Raw genomic sequence first — 19,824 nt, forward strand, 5'->3', positions numbered from 1 at the left:
GTGATGGTGGGGTGCCAGAGGGAAGGGGCCACTGGAAACCTGGCTCAGCATGGAGAGAAGTCATTTGGGCATCAGACTGAAGTCCAAATCCAGTTTCACTACCTGCTGACTATTCAGCCTTAGGGAGGCCCCTTCCCGTCCCAAGCCTGAGGCTCTGTCAAATGGGTCTGTTAACCCTTCTCACATTACCCAGCCCAGCACGCTGGGGATGTGGAGAAGTGTGGATAGCACCATCCCTGACATCTAGTCAGCCTTCAAAACAAACAAGCCCCTCCTAGCCAGCCCTAGGCACAGAGCATCTCCCCACACAGTCTCAAGACTTCAGTGGTAGGCATCGGGCTGATGAGTTCTCAACATCTGGGGCAGGAGCCTGCGGTCCACAGGCATCTTCAGCACAATGAATAAGCTGCTCAGGGAGACGGCATAATTACATACATAGTTGGATTTGGATGTATAGGTAGGTGGGTGGGTGGATGGATGAATAATGAATAGTTGGATAATGAATGGTTGGATGGATGGATAGATGAATGGGCTGATGAACAGATGGATAGGTGGGTGGGAAGGAAGGAAGGATGTCTGGACAGAATGATAGTCAAATGAGGTAATAAATCAATAATTGTACCAACAGTCGGATGCATGATGGTTGAGCAGACAAGGAAGTGAGGAATGAATGAAATAAGTGTTGCAGTGTTGCCAGATGATGTGTACCGTATTGGAGGATGGAGGAATGAACTGACCTCCTAGATAGACAAGTTGTTAAGTGAATGAACCAGCAAAACCATTATGGACTGAAGGGATAATGGACAGTTAGGGGGCAGCGGCCGCCGGGCACAGCAGGGGCTGAGCTGGGAGGGCTCTGCTCTCTGGGGGCAGTGACAGCACATGCACCCCTAACCCCAACTGAGAAGTCCCGGGAACCCTCAAGTCCCCTGCCTCCCTCACGCAGAGGACTGGTGTGTGGAGCTTCCTTGGGGCCGGCAAGGGCAACCCTCATTAAAAGCAGACAGACTTACATGTTTCCCCACCCAGCTACCCACAGCTCTGCTCAGCTTCACAGGCCCTTCTGCCCCCACCTCCTTAGGGAAGCCAGAAGGGGAGCCAGCCCAGTCCTCCTCGCTCATGCCTGTCTTTCTGCACGTTTTTTCTACAGGGACTTCCAGGCCCGAAAGGGGAAAAGGTAAGTGAGGCTGGCAGCTGTCTCGTTGGGGATATGATGAAGGATGCCAGAAACCTGCCCCCAAACCCCAGCTCCGGAATGTGACCCCGGGCACATCACACCCTCCTGGAGCCTCAGTTTCCCCATCTGGAAAGTGGGGCTAAGAGGGCCTCCCTCCTAATGGTTACATGGCTTATGTTTAACAATTTCAAGTGCCCAGGGGGTGACATTGGAGCCCCACCCTCCACCGGAGAAAGACAAAACTCAAAGCACAGTCTTCCCAGAATAAAGAGTTTCCAAAGCAAGTAATCATGAAGCGGGGGGGGGGGGGGGGGGGGGCCAGGAGAGCCTGGCCGGGTGGGTGGGGGAGTTGAACCGTCACTATAGATGGTATTCTTTGTAAGGAGTGCATGCCCCCCACCCCAGGCAAACAGATGGCTGAGAGCTGCCCCTGTGATCTTTACAGCCCCTTGTGAGAAAGGCTTCCCTGGCATTCGGCATGAAATGTCACGGCAGACCCCTGGAGGGCTGGGACCTCCAAGTGTCGCGAAAGGGATGGGGAGAGAGGGGCCACCTGTGTGTCCCACTGTGGGATCAGAGCTAGGGAGGGACCAGAGCGGATGCAGGTGTGGCAGGACGCTTCTAGGGAAGGGCTAGGCGAACGCCGGCCACGTCCACCCCAGCCCCCGCTCTGATGTGCCCACTGAGGTAAGTAAGGGCGGCCAGGGTCCCCATCCACCCTCAGAGCTGTGCCGGGTACAGGATCCGGGGCTCAGAGCATCCAGGTTTGCGTTAGGGCTCCACCACCAACTGCATGGCTTTCGATGGGTTGGCCGGCTCTGTGGGCCTCAGTTTCTTCATCTGTCAGTTAAAGCAACCTCACAGAGATTTCCTTCTCATTGGCTCCGGCTGAACGAAGCAGAGGCTTTGAACCCAGAGAGAATTTGGCATCTTGGCATCCGTCACTTGGTAACATCCTGCCCCAAAAGTTGGTGACTTAAACAATCAAGTAATTTCCAGCCCTCACTGTGTCGAGGTTCCAGGATTCCAAGAGGACACGGTGCGAGCAGCTTGTCTCTGCTCCGCTGTGTCTAGGGGCTGGCCCCAGACAACACAGCACCTGGTTCCAAGCCCTGCGTGTGCTGGCTGTGTGACCTTGGGCTGGTTACTTAGCCTCTCTGTGCCTCGGTTTCCTCACTGGAAATGGAGATTAAAAACAGAGCCCACGTGTTATGTTTGTTAGACTTGGGTGAGACTACCCCACGTGTAACACGTGTGCAGCTCACACGTGTGCAAAGCACGGGGCACAGAGTAAACGCTCAATACGAATGATAAAGTAATAACAGTAGCAGTGATCTGTCTTCCTGCTTCTTGTCCTTAGGGTGCACCCGGAGACCTTGGCCCTCGGGTAAGAGCTGATGCAAGACCCCCTCACCCGCCCCACACAGTTTGTGTTATCGTATAGTAAGGCGTATCCAGCGTTTCTTCTGGGTCCCTACACCTTACCGCACGGGCCCACAGTCTCTGCCCGCTGCCTGCTGCCCACCATCTGTCCTTCTGTGTGGTTTCACTTAAGTGGCCACGGGCTGGAAGTCCAAGGGCTTCCTCCCAGTCCTACTTGTCACCATGGATGGGGGGCGGGGGAGACAGCGGGGCTGGCGCTGGCCCCAGACCCGAGACTAACCTTCCTGAGGGTGGCCGGGACCCCAGAAGGAGGGAAGGTTATGGGTCAGCAGCTGAGCTCAGCCACTTACCAGCCAAGTAACTTTGAGCAACTCAGCTTCCCCTCTGTGACTCAGTTTCTCCAACTGTGGTGGGTGGGATTGACAGCCCCTGACCCAAGCTGCTGTGGCAAAGGTTCATTGCAGTCATAAAGGTGGGCAGCCAGCACCCAGCGTGGGGACAGTAGATCCCCTGGCCCTCAGTGCCCGCAGGGCCCAAGGGACCCAGAAGGGCCTCATGCCAAACCTGGGGCCTCTTCAACGAAGCAGAGTGCAGAGCCCCACAAAGCAGATCTGGGCAGAGAGAGGGTCACGTAAGGGGGCCCAAAGGCATGCCAGCACAATTCCTAACACCACTGGGGTGGAGGCCTGACTGCACTAGAGGGGTGTGCTCCCAGGGGTTTTCAAGAAGGTTATGGCGTGGAAATTGTAGCGGGTGAGCGAGTCCCCCCAGCCAGCATCTGTCAGCCCCAGAGGCAGGGGATGGAGCAGGGGTGAGAGGTGGGCACTGTGGATGGGGGATGGGAAGGGAAAGCAGCTGCAGGACCAGGTGTGGGCACGGTCCCAGTCCCAGCTCTGCAGCCTCACAGCTCCGAGCCTGCTTTGTGCACCAGGCCGGCAGGGCCCACATCACAGATGGTCACGAGCAGGAGCTGAGAGCCCCGGGCTGGCCATGCTGATCTTCTGAAAAGGGGGTGCCCACGCCTCAACAGACTAGAACTCCCCCAGCCCGGGAGTCACGAGAGATCCTTTCCAAAGCCCTCCCTCCACCCTTCATGGGTGTCCTCTCATTGTCCCATGTTTCCAGCCACCTCCGAAACAACCTCCGTCCTTGGGAGTTCCGGGGCTTAAATCAGCAACGTGTCACTGTCCCTCACGACCCCGTGGGCTGGTGGGGGGATCTCGCTCATCGAAGGCAGAGGCTGCTGGGCCTGCAGCCCAAGACAATGGCACCCTCCCTCGGCCTCGGTCGGTGCGGCTGCTGGCTGGGAGCTCGGCTCGGGGGTATCTCTGTGCATCTGGGCTTCTCCCCGCGTGGCGCTGGGCCTCGCAGAGGGGCATCCCAAGACTAGCATTCCAGGAGGCTGGAAGCGTACCTGCCCGGCCAGTTAAGAGCCTGCCAGGCCTTACTTCTGCGGCATCCTGTCCGTTCACGGGGCCCGTCCAAAGTCAAGGTGGGGAGAGAGGAACAGGCCTCCAGCTCTCGATGGGGCCTGGTGGGTGGGACCCCATTGCAAGGGGCCTGTGGGATGGGAACGAGCATAGTGGCCACCTTTGGAGAACGTCGTCTGCCTCTCCCGGTTGCTGGCCCTTTCTGCCTTCCTGACCACACAACCTGTTTGCTGGCCAGATGGTTTTCCCACGGCTCAATCCAGGCTTTATAAGTAGAGACCATCACGGGTACAGTCGCCGCGTCTTCAAGGTAGCCTGGCCCCGTGGCGTGTCCGGGCCTGCTGGTTTGCGTGCTCCCTTGACTCACCCCTGCATTTCCAGGGTTAGACCTCAGCCAGCCGATCCCAGCATGCAGACAGGGCCAGCCTCGTGTCCCGGGTCACTCAAGGCCAGAGCCGACAAACCTCTGCTGGGGCCTGCTCAAGTGTCGAAACCCATTTTCCTCCTCATTAAGTAGAGTCCGGCCAGTGGTGCCCCTCGTGGGGCCCCTGGGCTGTGGAGGGAACAGCGGGGGATGGGGTATCTTCCAAGTCTTCCTGACACAGCATCAAATGGAACAGGAATTACCCACCACCATCCCCACCCGCGCCTGGGCGAGCTAACCAAACTGTCGGTTTTCTTTACTTCAGACTGGAGGCATGGCCTCTGCGTTGGGACCGTAAGTGGTGGACACTGAGAGCCTCAGTTAGTTCTTTAATTGGGGGAAACAAATGAACCGTGTCTGAAAGTCCAGTTGGCCAGAAAGGCGAACCTTCACATCATGGGATCCAGGGATTAAAAATGCGTCCAAAAGGCATCGCTTGCCTCACTGGCCAGAAGAGGTGCTGCCTTTCTTAGCTCTGTTAACCCTGGGGCGACAGTTACCCTCTCTGGTCCCGACCACTCCATCTGTAAAATGGGTCCATAGCAGGGCCTTGGCCGGGTGGTCACAAGGGTTGGGCGAGCCAGCTTCCGGGGAGGTCAGTGCTGGGCACACAGCGGGGGCTACCTCCACAAGAGGCTTCCTCCTTTCCTGGCCACAGGAAGTTTGGGGACTGCTGTCGTGGTGAGCCAGCCGAGCCCCATGACTATGCCCAGCGGCAGTGCTGGGCGGGAACCACGGGGGCTGCAGAAAGCACCGGTGGCACCGTGGCCCCCCCACCCCCGTCCTCGCAGCTGGGGCCAGGAGGTGAGGGCTCCGGCTGCCTGAGGTCTGACCCCGTACTAACACCGGGTCCTTGAGTCGGGGACAGGATGCTGCATGACTGAGACTTTGTGGCCCTTCGTTGCTCTCTCTCTCTCTCTCTCTCTTTTTTTTTTTCAACTTTTTATCTTGAGATAACTGTAGGTTCACAATTAGTTGTAAGAAATGATACCCCGTGCACCTGCCCTCCACGTTCCCCGGATGGTGACATCCTGCCTTCCCCGGAGTAATCTCACCACCAGGAAATTGGCACAATCCACCTGCCTCATTTGGAGCTCAGCCATTTTGCCCGTCTGGGTGTGCTTAAGTCTGGGCGACGTGATCACGCTCAGGAGATTCCAGTGACCACCGCACGCAGATCCCTCGCGCTGCTACAGTCGCCCCATCCCTACGCCCGCCCCGGGCAGCCACTGACCCATACTCCATCTCTGTGATCTTTCCGTGTCAGCCACGTGGTGTATTTGCAGCCATAGGGTATGGTCACCTTGTAAGATTGGCTTTTCTCACTCAGCAACATTCCCTCGAGACGCATCCATGCCATTGCAATGTGGCTGTGCCTCCTTGTTCCTTTCCATTTATTGCCAAGCAGTGCTCCGTGACAGGGCTGTAGCCCCGTCCCTTAACCAACCACCCACGGAAGGACAATTTGGGTTGCTTCTAGTTTGGGGCCATTACACCTAAGAGCGGCTGTGAGCATTCGCGTGAGTTTTCATCTCTCTGGGTAAGTGCCCAGAAGCGCACCTCCAGCACCAAATAAAGTAGGAGCTGACCAACAAGGAGGGTCCTTCAGGACGTGTGCTGCCCCCTTTCCAGGAAGAAGGGGGCTGGTGGGGCCCACATGCTTCGCTCCCGCACCCAGCGTGTCTCATCTCTCAACGAAACACAAGAGCTGGGCTCCGGGCACTAAGGGCTGAGAAGATGGCACATCCCTTGGAGTGGAGAAGGTCCTGTTAGCCTTTTATGCCAAAGTACAGGGACCTGTCCCTTCCTGCGGCCGCCAAGAAGCAGCGAGAAGCCCAGGAACCAAACACTCTGCTCTGAGCCCACCAAGGGCTGGGGAAGGGAAGGCATCGGGCCGTCCGTCTGCGGAGGCTCCTCTCTGGAGACCAGAGCCCCTTCCCTCGCCCTCACGGTAAGCCAGGCCCCATCTCTTCCAGGGAGACCAAGGACGAGATGGAGCTGCTGGGCCTCCGGGGCCCCCTGGACCCCCTGGGGCCCGGGGCCCTCCTGGAGACACAGGGAAAGATGGCCCCAGGGGAGCAGAAGGCCCGGCGGTAAGAGAGGGCACAGAGGTGGAATACCCCTGTCCCCAGTCCAGACCCAGACCCATGCCGCACCCCAACCCCAGCCCCAACCCAGACGCCTGCCACACACCAGCCTTATACCTCATGCCGTTTAAGACCTTGACCTCGGGTGCCTGGGCGGCTCAGTTGGTTGGGCGACTGCCTTCGGCTCGGGTCATGATCCTGGAGTCCCGGGATCGAGTCCCGCATCGGGCTCCCTGCTCGGTGGGGAGTCTGCTTCTCCCTCTGAACCTCCCCCCTCTCATGCTCTCTCTCTCTATCTCATTGTCTCTCTCAAATAAATAAACAAAATCTTTAAAAAAAAATAAAAATAATTAAATAAATAAATAAGACCTTGACCCCCAAACTCATTCCCAAATCCTGGTCCACACCCTCATTTCTGGCTATTATCCAGACTCTACCTCTGACCCCTGCACTCTGACCTGACTCCAAACCCAACGCTTACCCTCCACCCTAACCCCAAATTCAACCAGAGACCCTAAACCTGACCTTGGTTGCAATTTCAGTCACAGTCCTAACCCTGACCCTGAAACCCATATGGGGGTGCTTCCCCCCCAGATTTTACGCCCCCCCCAGCTCTGGCTCTCTCTCCCCCCTCCTTCCCTCCCTCCCTCCAGTACTAACTAGTTAGGCTCAGTTGTCCTCCTATAGTTCTATCCAGAGCCTAGAGACCAGACTCCGTGGTACTACCCCTTCCCCTACCGCAGGGACTCAGGGCTGTCCTTCCCATCCCATGCAGAGCCAGCTCTGCCACCAGACTGCCACCAAACTGCCACCAGGGTCCCCTCTCAGGGCAGCCAGCTACTCAGATGGCCCATCCATTCCTATTCACATTGGGCACCTAACTCCTTGAGCCTCAACATTCTCATCTGCAAAGTGGGAACAAGAACTCATGACACGAGAGACTGCTTGCAGCCCCAGCCCAGGGCCTGGCGCGGCGAGTCGGCTCTGTTAACCGGGGAGCCCTGCGTCCCCTCAAGAGGCTCTCCTCTTCTGCCTCCTCAGGGTCCCAAAGGAGAGACTGGACGGGACGGCGAGATGGTCAGTATCCAGGGCATCTGGGGAGGCCTGGCCTCTGGCACCTGGCGTCACCCTTTGTACAATGAAGAGGAGGAGGCGGCCCAGAAGCAGCCTCCAGTACCCCATTTAATACTTTCTCTTCTCTTGGTTCAGGGCCTGAAGGGACCCCCAGGGCCCAAGGTGAGTGCTCCTCACTCCCTGTCCCCTGCCCCAGGCCTGGGAGGGATGGGCTCCCCTCACCTCCTCCACCCCACAGGTCAGCTCTTCCTTTTCTTCTCTGCCTGCTGGGGTGGGGGGGTGGAGCTGGGGTCTGCCCCAAAGGAGAAGGGCTTTCCTTGCTTTCTCCCTCATCTCAGAAACACCCCCTGGAGGCTGGGACGTCACATCCCCATTTGCAAGAGCAGTGACTTGCCCAGGGTCATTCAGCGTGGGGGGGGCATGGTCAGGGGTGGAGTCCAGGACTGTCAGCCCCACCCACCATCCATGTGCACCTCTCTGGGGGGCCGGGGTCTCTGGGCTGTACCCGGTCATCGAGGCCACTTCTACCACAGCGGGTGGCCTGGTGTCTGGGCCAGGCTCTGATCTCTCTCTTGCACCCCCCCTGCCTCCCTCCTCAGGGTGAGCCCGGCATTCCTGGAAAGAAGGTGAGGGGGGGCCCCCAGGAGGGGCTTCTTGGTAGGGGTGTGGGAAGTGGCTGGGGAGATGGGCAGGAGCTCCCCATGGGGCAGGGCCGGGGGCCAGCCACAGGGAAGTCCTCACCAGACCCAAGCCCTCACTGTGGATGACTGCTCCGTCCGTCTCTGAAGCCCGATTTCATTCATTCACTACTTATTCGTCCATTCTTTCCTTTCCACAAACACAGCAAATTTATTCCCACTTCAGGGCTCTGGACAGTGGTTCTCAGAGTATGTTCCTGGGACCAGCTAGTATCAGCATCGCTGGGGGCTTCTTAGACGGGCACGTTTGGGGGCCGACCTCAGAGCCACCTAGTCAGAGACACTAGGGGTGGGCCCCTGGGATGTTGTAATTTATAATAAATCCATATTTGGTCTCAGTCCTCTGGTTTTTGGAGCAGAGCTCCTAAAACCCTTGGAATGTCCTGAGTGATGAACCTGATTTTAAGGTGTCTATTGTTATGTTAATGAGGCGACTTTGGGCTCGTTGCCTGGAGAAACAACCACATGATTGGGGGGTTGGAACTTTCAGTCAACACCAGCCTGCCAGGGAGGGGCTGGAGGGTGAACCAATCTCACCAGTGGCCAGTGATTTCATCACTCACACCTATGGAATGAAGCCTCCATAAAAACCCAAAAGGATGGGGTTGTGAGAGCATCTGGATGGGTGAACACAGGGTGATTTGGGGAGAGCAGCACGCCTGGAGAGGTCACGGACTCTCCTACCCCCTTTCCCATGCCTTGCCCGCTGCATCTCTTCCATCTGGCTGTTCTTGAGTTCTGTCCTTTATAATAAACTGGGAATCTAATAAGGAGAGTGTTTCCCTGAGTTCTGTGAGCCGCTCTAGCAAGTTAATGGAACCCAAGGACGAGGTGGTGGGAATCTTCAGTCTATGGTGGGTCGATCTGCAACACAAGTGAGAGCCGGCTTACTCCTGGTGCCTGGAGTGGGCTGGGGGGCTGGGGCAGTCTTGTAGGACTGGGCCCTTAACCCGTGGGATCCGACGTTCTCTCCAGGTAGACAGGTATCAGAATTGGGTTGAATTGTAGGATGCCTGGCTGGTGGTAGGGAATCGCTTGGGGGTATGGACACACCCCGCGCCCATCAGAATTGGTGACCCAACTTTTATTTTTTTGTTGTTTATTTTTTAAAAGATTTTTTTTTTATCTATTTGACACACACACACAGAGCACGAGCAGTGGGGAGGGGCAGAGGAAGAGGGAGAAGCAGGCTCCCAGCGGAGCAGGGAGCCCGATGCGGGACTTGATCTCAGGACCCCGGGATCATGACCTGAGCCCAAGGCAGACGCTTAACCGACTGAGCCACCCAGGCGTCCCCCTGGTGACCAGAACTTGTAGCCATGGTCTGTTCAGCAGCCCCCCTGGGGTGATGGTGGCACGCACTCAAATTTGGGAACCACTGACCTGGGGTGATCTTCCCCCACCCCATCCCTTGCCAGGTCTCCAAAAAGCTGTCCCCTCTCCCAGGTGACCATCCCTCTGAGTCCCTCCATCCTACCACCCTCTTACACTCTCTTCCCAGCACTGCTTCCACCTCCTGACCTGGCTCTAGGTGTTTATCTGGACATTCCTTTGCCCTCAGGCCCCTGTCTCCCCCACTGAGCAGGGACCCCACCCGCCTGGCCCACAGACAGTGCTCACGGTGCTCACAAGCTATGTGTTGACTGAAAGGAACGAATCCCCTCCCCTGCACCTGCCCACCCCTTCCTTCGGTGCACCCCTGCTGACGCGTGCTCTGGGCTGGCCCCAGGGGACCTGCCCCACCCCTGTCCCCACCCAGTGTGACCAGGGCTGGTACCAGCAGAGGGCTGGTGGGGGGGGTGGGGGGGGGAGACAGCCAAAGTGGGTCTGCCCAGGCCTGAGGGCTGCACCTCAACTGCTCTCTCCTCAGGGGGATGACGGGACACCAAGCCAGCCAGGGCTCCCTGGACCCCCAGGCCCCAAGGTAGGTACCTGTGCCTCCCCCACAGGGCCCCCTGCCTCACACCTCCCTCGGTTCCCATCGGTCTGGTGCGGCCCCCGGCTGACCCTTTCACAATGGGGGAGGGGGGCACATGCTGACGCCCAGGGCAGGCCAGAGAGAGACTGGGGGAGGCCCCGGGCCCCACTTGACACCGGGCGGGGCATCCCATCCAGCCATTTGCCTCCCTGCACACCCTCAGGCCCTCCTAGTTCCCATCTCTGGGGGCCCCCACTCTATCCTGTCTCCCAGCTAGGACCAGGGTATCATCCTTGCTCCCCCAGGCCGTGGAGACCACCATCCTGCCTCCAAAATATCTCCAGAGCCCCTGAGAGGCCCTAACTAAGCACCAAGACCCAGACCAGAGAGGGTGGCGTGCTCCGGAGTCCCCAGGGCTGGGGGGAGTCCTGAGGCCCACCTCCTCTCAACCCCAGGGGGGCTCCGTCGTGTTCCCCAGGAAGCTCTCAAAGCCAGCAGGCCCAGGCGGCCCCCAGCCTGCCCCTGGCCCTCACTCAGCCGTGAATGTCTCTGTTACAGGGTGAGCCCGGGAACGCGGGGCCTCGAGGAGAAAATGGTGTGGACGGCGCCCCAGGGCCAAAGGTGCCTTACAGTGCGCGGCTCAGACCAGTGCCCCCATCCTGGGGTGAAAGTCCCGGGAGGGCATGGGCCTGGGGGTCTCGTTCCACAGGCAGTCAGAGCTGGCCAGGGGGTATGGCCACGGGTTTGGGTGAGTGACAAGCCTCCACCAAGCTCAGCCATGTGGCTAAATCACCTTGGAGCCAGGGGAGCCAGGGTCTCCCTCGGTGGCCCATCTCTACACACCGTGGGGCCAGGGAGGCGCCCACAGGCCCTCCTTCCAGGAGCCCTCTTCCTGGGGTGCCGGCCGCGTACATTGGTCCCTTGGGGCTCCAGCACGTGGGCCCTGCGCTTTTTGGTGACCTGGCGACTGGAGGGGCGTGGGGCGGCCATGCGCACGTGGCTGCAACCTCACGTCTCCACAGGGAGAGCCTGGCCCGCGAGGCGCCGATGGAGTCTCCGGACTGCGGGTAAGCGAGTCTCCCCTCTGGCCACACCGAGGGGACCCACGGGCCGGGTTCTTCAGAAGGCCCCATCCCCCGGGGAGGTCCCAGAGGAGTAGTCGAGCCCCGGGAAATGGGAGTCTTTTTTTTAATAATCATTCATTAGCGATTTAAAAAAAAAAATTTTTTTTTTTAATCTCACAATACCTGCTTTTCGTAAAACATTCAAATACACATGTGCGAAGGCGAGGCCTCCCCAGGTGAGTGTTAACCCTCCCCAGAGTCTTGTCTTCTCATATTCAAGCACAGACCTCCAATGCGCCACCTGGGGGGGAAACCCTCCCCTGCGGGGGGCCTTGCCCCACCCTGAGGTTCGCTCCTGTCTCCAGACACACAGCCTCCCCGGCTGGTCTCCGATCTTTTGTGACCTTTTGTGACCAGCCGCTATCAACCCACCTTTTTAAGTCAACATCCGGGATCCTCTTCTCTCTGCTGGGTGCCCTCATGCTCCCGGAGGCTGCTTTTCTCCTCCGAAAAAAGGCCACACAGGTGGCCGGGGCTGGATGAGGTACTGGCTGTGGCATTCTGTGTGACCATGACCGAGGAGGCTTCTGGCAGGTGAGGCCCCGGCCCGGGTCTCTGGCCCCAGGCCTGACCAGAGCGCTGCCCGCCCCTCACGGTGGGCCCCGCAGCCTGGGGCTCGGAGAAGAAGGGCGGGGCCGGCAGCCGAGCACGTGTGGGCGGGGACAGGTGGGCGGGGACAGGTGGGCGGGGCCGGCAGCCGAGCACGTGTGGGCGGGGACAGGTGGGCGTGGCCGGCAGCCGAGCACGTGTAGGCGGGGACACGTGTGTTCGCGGACCGAGCGTGCGGGCCCGGGTGGACTTGTGCTCGTTGCGAGTGCGTGGCGTGCACACCTTCGACCAGAGCTTGGAAGTCAGAGGCACGAGGCCAAGATTGCACTTGGCCTACACGGTGTCTGGGCGTTTGGGGCAGTGTGTGGATTTTTGCGCCTTTGTTGGCCGACGTTTAAAAATCGTAAGAGATTAAAAATCGGAGAACTCCGGGTTAAGACCTCAGCGGACTTCAAGTCCCACGCAAAAGGCAGCCAGACCAGGCACCGGCAGGTCCCTCCGTTGGCTCCAGGACCCCCTACCCCCTTTCCTCCGGGATGCCTGCTGCCTGAGCCCTGGAACGTTCTCTCAGGGACTGGGGTGCCAGTGGCCACGTAGATACCGGAGGATGAGCTCACGGGGGTCCCATCGGGTTACAGCTGAGCCGGCACATGGCACACGGACCTTCCTTCGTGGGGGTCAGTTTCCTAGGGTCCCTGGTTGAGACACAGACGCAGCTGCCCAGGCTCTGCCCTGAAATTCTTACTCTTCCTCTCTTCCTCTGCTTCAGGGTCCCCAGGGCCTCAAGGGCGAGCAAGGAGACACAGTGGTGATTGACTACGATGGCAGGATCCTGGATGCCCTTAAGGTAGTTTCCTGGCAGGACCAGGATACATCCTGGTTCTTTTCCTAAGAAGACAACCACATACTTTGCATATCAGTCCTGCATTTCTTTACACAAGGCGGGGGCAGCTTAGCCCAAAGACCTCAGCTTCGCCAGGTGCCCCCCAATAAGGAAATCAGGGCTATGCTGAGCGCCCCCATGGATGCTAAGAGCTGCCGTGAATAGGGCTTATGTGGCCCCAAGATCCCCAGAGGCCAAAGCAAAAAGGGAAGCTCCCCGTTCACGGGCAGGAGGCAGAGCCTTTCCTGATGTCCGGTCTCCGCAGGACCTCCTGGCACCTTCCCGGGGAACACAGACTGGAGGGCTAGGTCTTCTAGTAGCTGTTGGCGATGGGGGGGGGGGCGGGTGACAGCGGCCAGACCTGCCCCCAAGGAGCCTCAGGAGATGGACGGCCGCTGAGCCCTGCCTAGGGGCCGACAGACTTGGGACCCATCCCCCGTGGGGAGAGAGGTTGGGTACCAGCCACTCACGGTTCCCAGGGAAGGGAGCTCGGGAGGACGAGGGGCAGGCATCAGAGACCAGACTGGGCTCTTGGCACCTGACCCCACCTGAGCTCCATTCCAGCTCTCTCCCACAGGCCTCGGGGAAGTTCAAGCTGATGGTAACTGTGGCCCACCCCAGGCCTGCACGGTGTGGTGTGGCGTGGTGTGGCATGGCATGGCCCAAGGGCATGCACAGGCATGGTGTGTCCAGGGCCCGCTTGGAGAAGCAGCCTGAGTGCAGGGAGGTGGGGGGAAGATTCTGGATGCCAGACTGGAATGATGCCTCCAGCCGATGGGCAGTGGGCTGCCACCGTTGGTTCTTGATCCAGGAAGTGGGGCTCACAATACATATTGTGGGGTGTCTGGGTGGCTCTGTCGGTTAAGCGTCTGCCTTCAGCTCAGGTCATGATCTCAGGGTCCTGGGATCGATCCCTGAGTCAGGCTCCCTGCTTCTCCCTTTTTCTCTGCCCCTCCCCTGCTTGTGCGCGCACTCTGTCTCTCTCTCTTTCTCTCTCTCACTGTCAGATAAATAAATAAAATCTTTAAAATATATATATACACATACATATTGTGGGCAGGCTAGCTGAGGAATGACATGGAAGGTGAATAAAAGTGGGTGTGGGGGCAACTGGAGGCAAGGAGGCCATGGCGGGGTGGTGGTGGGCTCTGGGCCTGGGTGGGGGGATGGAGGAAGATAGGAAGACCAGAGATGTCTCCATGGAGGTGCCAGCAAGGAGGGCACAGGTCGCTGGGAGGAGGGGCTGGGCCGGGTGCAGGCTTGAGGAGGGGGCACGAGTCTGGAGGGCGACGATGAACCACGGTGGGCAGGTGGTCTGTGGGAAGCCTGGGAGCGGGGTCAGACCTAGAGACGCTGCAGGTGCCATCCCTTACCCAGGACTCTCCAGCACTAGCAGACAGCGGGCAGCAGAGCCGATGGGCAGAGAGCTCACGGGAGGGACGCAGAGAGCAGTGCTGGGCCACCGTCAGGGATGACATTTTTAGCTAGCCTTGAATGCCAACGGGGGATATATGTTTGCTGCAAGAGGCCATAGGGAGCCATCGCAGGATCTTGAGCAGGGGCATGTTGCGAAGAAATCTATATTTGGGGGATACTAGCTCTGAAGGTAGGAGGATTCTGGACTCACTGTGGCAGTGGACACCGTGGTATCCCACCCGGTCCCTGGTGCCACCTCCCTGCCCCTCCCCCCCCCCCGAGCTGCAAGACAAGAGTTGGGGGACTGGGTGGGAAGCAGGCTATGAGGGCCCTCGACCTGTTGCAGGCCAGCCCGACAGAGCCCTGGCCCCTGGGGGGAAGGGGTGAGCCAGCAATGCGGGGGAAGACCCGCGTAAACACTGACCAGCTTGACTTTCACATACAGGGTCCTCCTGGACCACAGGGGCCCCCAGGGCCACCTGGGATCCCCGGAGCCAAGGTGAGTTCACGGGCCTGTTGTGTGGTCCCCTCCAAGCCCCTTAACTCCAGCGCCATGCTCTCTGCCATGCTCACCCCTCTTCTCTCCTGGCATCCCAGCCCGGCTCCTGGGGGCTCAGAGAACGTGGCCCCGCTCCTTCCTAACCAAGCTGGATGCCTTGCTCCCGGCCCTAGCTCCTCCCTGGAAGCCCCAGTCGCACGCGTAAGCCCTCAGGACGTCCCCAGGTCCCATAGATGACAGACATAGCCATTCTTATGGCCCGTGCACATCGTTTACCGCCTGCCCAGGTGGCTCAGGAGACGTGGAAATTGCAAGATCTGGTCCCGGCCATCGCCCTGGGCTGTGTGGCCTGCCACGAGTCATTGGATCACCCCCGAGCCTCAGTTTCCCAAGCTGTAAACTCCCAGACTGTAAATTATAGCCCTGGTCTGCATCTGCCCGGAGGAGCTGAGGAGGGTGCTGGGCACCCAGTGTGCACCTTCCTAGACCCCACCCACTTTAGGGATCCAACCCAGGGATGTCGTGCTGATCAGGGAGGGGAGGCAGCCCAGCCACAAGGCCCTCTTGGGAACCACGGGACACCGTAACCTCCCTTGCTTTCTGTTCCCTTCTAGGGTGAGCTGGGGTTGCCTGGTGCCCCGGGAATCGACGGAGAGAAGGTCTCTGGGCCTTTCGTTTGCTTGGTGATCCTGGTCCCTAGTAGTGGGCTGTGTGTGTGCGTGTGTGTGCGTGCATACGTGTGTGTGTGCGTGTGTGTGTGCAGAGTTAGAGGCCACAGGACAGAGTGCGCTGCCTGGGCACCTGTCCTGGTTCTGCCCTTAGGCCTCGGGCAAGCTGCTCACTGTCTGGCAGCCTCAGATCCTCACCTGGAGGGGAGGATGGTCACAGTTGTAAGACTTACATAACTGTGTGTGGAAAACACTTAGAGCAGTGCGCGGGGCACAGTCTAGGGAAGAGTCTTCAAATGCTAGCTAATGTTCCCGTTACTCTGGGTCCTATGAGTATTGCTGTAAGTACACACCTGTGTGTCCCCCCACACACAGCACAGTGTCAGGGACATCACTGGACATTCATGGCCGTGGCTTTAGGGCCGCATCTCGGACGTTCCGTGATTGGCTGAGAGAGGGAATGAGTGGCCGGAAGGGGTGTTGGGGGCTCCCACTGCCGTCTCCTGAGATGTGAGCGCAGGGTTGACCCCCCCGAGCTCTGTAAGGGCCCCCGCAGGGGCTGCCCGGTCCCACTCCCTCCACCCCTCCCACCTGCTGGCCCGCCCTACACCCCTGCCTTCATGCAGGCCCCTCGGTGCATTCACCGCCTGGGCCAGAGGCAGGGACCCAGGATGAAGACATGGGGGTGGGCGTCTGGCCTGGCCAGGACGAAGCTCTGGGGACCCTCTGGGGTGGGGGAACAGAGAACTGCTGAGTTCCACCGACCCCGTGTTCTTGTGGCTCGCAGGGTCCCAAAGGAGCCAAAGGAGACCCGGGAGAGGCTGGGCCGACCGGACCCAAAGGGGAAGTGGGCGAGATGGGCCTGTCGGGCCTCCCGGTAGGTGGCTGCACTGGCCCCGCCCTACTCTGCCCCCCTGTGGGGTTCCAGGGCCAATGTGTGCCCACGACAGCAGCCGCGGGGGAGGGGGGCACCGCTGGGGCGCTGCCAACTCCACCCGGCCCAGGGGCGCCAAGCCTTGCAAAGAAAGCTCAGACTCAGCCCTTGCTGCTTGGACTTCCGAGCCTCCGTATAGGGACCTACCGCCTACCTCCCAAGGCCTCCGCAAAGGTGGAACAAAGGGGTGGTTAGAGCCCACCCTGACTGCTCAAGTTTGCATCCTGCTCTGTCCCCTGCTGGCTCTGGAAGCCTGCACGAGTCTCCTGACCTCCCTGGGCCTTGGTTTCCCCACCTCTAAAATGGGGATGATAACCTCCTCCCAGTCACAAGGGCCTGCCCGACAGGGCTGAGAGTGGTGGCTGGCCATGTGATAAAATACCCACTGTGATGGTCACTGTGGCTGAACAGAAAGAGCTGTGGGTTCAAGCGGCCAGCAGGTGCCCCCTCTTCGCATCTGATGTACATCCACGGGGCTCCCTCAGCTAGAGAGCTGTGTGCCCCCCTGCCGCCCAGGAGACAATTTATACCGCTGTCAATGTGCTCTCCAAACACCCACTTTCTGGGCACCCAGAGCGTGTCACCAATTTAGGGAAAACTGCTTCAAGCTGCAAATGCTAACACATCGCTGCTGCTGGTGGCCTCGTGGGGAAGGCAGGGGAGGTACTTGTAGGTCTGTGGTGGTAGGTCTGGTGATGGGCAGAAAGGGCTGAAGGTGGGTGGTAGGTCTGGTGATGGACAGAAAGGGCTGAAGGCCAGGCTGTCCTGCAGGGCACTGACGGTCCCAAGGGCGAGAAGGGAGAGTCGGCATCTGACAGCCTACGAGAGAGCCTGGTAAGGGGGGCTGCTGAGGACCAGGGTCTCCCCTCAATGCCCGGCCCAGGGGCCCCGAATCTTGGGACAGAAAGGCCACCTGGCCTGACCAAACCCAAGGCAGTGAGGGAGGGGGAAGGGGGCACCTCGGGCTGTGTCCTCCAACTGAGGCCCATCTGAGAACCCCAAAGCCCAGCCCCTGGGCCCCCCACCAGGCAGTGCCCTTCTGGAGAGACTCAGCCCAGTGGCTCAGGGCCCAGCACCACCCCCCCAGGAGTGCTCATCTGATGTCCAGTGCGTTCAAGCATGAGCAAGTGAGGTATGTTGGGGCGGGAGTGACTAACCCATCTCTGACTGCTTCCTAGGCCCAGATCATAGTGGCGCCAGGGCCCCCCGGCCCCCCTGGGCCCCCAGGCCCCATGGTAAGAACATTTGGCGTGAAGTAGCTGAGGTGTGCAGGGGGTGGTGAGCCCAGGCCTGGAACTGTGACCCAGGGGAGGACAGGATTTCCGGTGGGGAGGGGGCACATCAAGCAATAATGGGAGAGCCTGGGTCTGGGCTTGGGAGTCTGCAGAGGTCAGGGCCACGGGGCCAGTGAGTGGCCTATAAGCCTTTGTGACCACTCTCCTCCTCCTCCAGGGCCTTCAGGGAATCCAGGGTCCCAAGGTAAGTTCTGGAAACCCTTCTACTCACTGCAGACGCCCAGCCTGGATAGTTCCAGAAAGCCTTGCTAATGAGCAGTGAGAGCCCCACACTTGGCCCCAATCCAGCTCTGTATTATCCCAGGGCCTGAACATTCTGAATCCCCTGGAGCACAACCTCCCTGATGTCCTCGGAGCTGGTGCCCCCTAGCCCCACACTGGGACTCTGTTCTTTCACCCTGTCCCTCTGTCTGAGCCTTCATCTTCAGCCTCTGCCTCCTGTGCCACGCCCCCCTTCCTTACACGCTTCCCCCCCTGCCCCCCATGCACACAGCTGTCTCTCAACTGCCCACAGGCTGGACGTGAAGTCTTGGGTTTGGTGTGTATTACATGTCATGTTCTCTGCTCTTAAATTAAAACCATGAGTGTGGCCTGCCCATGTGCCCCGTGTGGGGGAGGCCAGCTGGCTTCACAGCTTGCCAGGTCTGGTTTCTCTTCCACTCACTCTGGGGGAGAGTACATCTCTGATTCCGCAGCGCAGAGGCCAGCGGGACTCAGACATGAATGCCACAGCCGAGCAGGGCCGAGCATGTGGCCCCAGCAGATGTGCTGCTTCTGGTTCTGTTTGGCCCCACGGCCCTCCCCAGATCGTGTTTAGAAGAGGCAGCTGCTGTCAGGGACGAGGTCCAAGGCAGGGCCTCAGAAACCTGACGGGTCCTCAGCCCTGCTGCTTCTTGGCTGGGTGGCTGGACCTGTCCCTGCCCCTCCCTCTGCCTGTCTTTACTCATCTGTGAAATGGGTGTGAGGGAGCCCATATGTGGGCTTTGGTTACTGTTTGTACTGGAAGGAAGCGGGGGTCAAGCCCGTGAGAGCCTGGTGTCCGTTCCTCTGCCCTGCACTCCCCAGCTCACACTCAGGCCCCAAGCTTTCTTGTCCTGCTGTCTGTCTGAGCCCTTCCCCCTGACCGATGTCTCCTCTTTGCTTCCAGGGCTTGGACGGAGCAAAGGGAGAGAAGGGTGTGTCGGGTGAGAGAGGCCCCAGCGGCCTGCCTGTGAGTGTCATGAGCCTCGTTTATCCCTCTGGGGCACTAATTCCTGTAACTAATTCCTGTAATTGACCCATTCCTTTTCCACCCAGGGGCCAGCTGGCCCTCCAGGCCTTATCGGGCTGCCAGGAACCAAAGGAGAGAAGGTAACGACCTTCCTTTAATGCCTGCCAAGTATGGCTGCACGTTTACGGTGTCACTCGGCCTTGGGGACTCAACCCCCTGCACTACACCATCCCAGGGCCAGAAATCAGGCTTGTGGACAACTCACAAGGCTGAACATCCCAGCAGTAGTGCTCCCAACACCCCCTCCCTGGCCCCTTACATGTCCTCTTTGTCTCTCCTCAGGGAAGACCTGGGGAGCCAGGACTAGATGTAAGTATCTCATTGTTCACAGTGATCAGGCTCCTCCTGTGTGTAGCTTCTGTCCTTGCACTGGCCATACAGTAATCTGATCTGCTGGGCTTGGATGTGACCCCCTTCCCCAGGGCTGGGACTCCCAACTGACTGGTTCCCTCTGGGTCCCCAGTGCCAGGTCTAGTTCACAGCCCAGAGTAGGTACTTGATGGTTGGATGGATGGATGGATAATGGGTGGGTGAAAGATGGGTGGATGGAAGATGGGTGGATGGATAATGGATGGATGGATGAGGGTGGATGGATGGATGATGGGTGGCTGGAAGATGGATGGATGGATGATGGGTGGATGGATGGATGGATGGATGGTGGATGCGTGATGGATGGATGGAAGATGGGTGGATGGATGATGGGTGGGTGGATGGATGGATGGATGGATGGTGGATGCGTGATGGATGGATGGAAGATGGGTGGATGGATGATGGGTAGATGGATGGTTGGTGGATGGATGTTGGGTAGATGGATGATGGATAGATGGATGATGGATGGAAGATGGGTGGGTGGATGATGGATGGATGAATGGATGGATGGATGATGGGTGGATGGGTGAGGGTGAATGGGTGATGGGCAGATGATGGGTGGATGGATGATGGATGGAAGATGGGTGGATGGATGATGTATGGATGATGGGTGGATGGGTGATGGT

The 19,824-nt window shown here is 59.1% G+C and overlaps 1 protein-coding gene across 1 annotated transcript in view; it reads left to right on the top strand.

Annotated features, from left to right (window-relative positions):
• The window catches only part of COL23A1 (collagen type XXIII alpha 1 chain), a 305,334-nt gene that overhangs the window by 279,667 nt on the left and 5,843 nt on the right, over positions 1-19,824 (top strand). Inside the window, exons 7-25 of the mRNA XM_088023561.1 lie at positions 1,151-1,177; positions 2,538-2,564; positions 6,391-6,507; positions 7,543-7,578; positions 7,711-7,737; positions 8,175-8,201; positions 10,144-10,197; positions 10,750-10,812; positions 11,214-11,258; positions 12,634-12,711; positions 14,609-14,662; positions 15,277-15,321; positions 16,118-16,207; positions 17,036-17,098; positions 17,443-17,499; positions 17,717-17,743; positions 18,707-18,769; positions 18,856-18,909; positions 19,112-19,138. Of these exons, the coding sequence (XP_087879687.1) occupies positions 1,151-1,177; positions 2,538-2,564; positions 6,391-6,507; positions 7,543-7,578; positions 7,711-7,737; positions 8,175-8,201; positions 10,144-10,197; positions 10,750-10,812; positions 11,214-11,258; positions 12,634-12,711; positions 14,609-14,662; positions 15,277-15,321; positions 16,118-16,207; positions 17,036-17,098; positions 17,443-17,499; positions 17,717-17,743; positions 18,707-18,769; positions 18,856-18,909; positions 19,112-19,138 (981 nt within the window). The remainder of the gene's footprint in view (positions 1-1,150; positions 1,178-2,537; positions 2,565-6,390; positions 6,508-7,542; positions 7,579-7,710; positions 7,738-8,174; positions 8,202-10,143; positions 10,198-10,749; positions 10,813-11,213; positions 11,259-12,633; positions 12,712-14,608; positions 14,663-15,276; positions 15,322-16,117; positions 16,208-17,035; positions 17,099-17,442; positions 17,500-17,716; positions 17,744-18,706; positions 18,770-18,855; positions 18,910-19,111; positions 19,139-19,824) is intronic.

The sequence above is a fragment of the Eumetopias jubatus genome, unplaced genomic scaffold (assembly GCF_037043125.1).
Source record: "Eumetopias jubatus isolate StellerSeaLion01/CBP00866 unplaced genomic scaffold, mEumJub1_p1.0 scaffold_5, whole genome shotgun sequence".
Taxonomy (NCBI): Eukaryota; Metazoa; Chordata; class Mammalia; order Carnivora; family Otariidae; genus Eumetopias; species Eumetopias jubatus.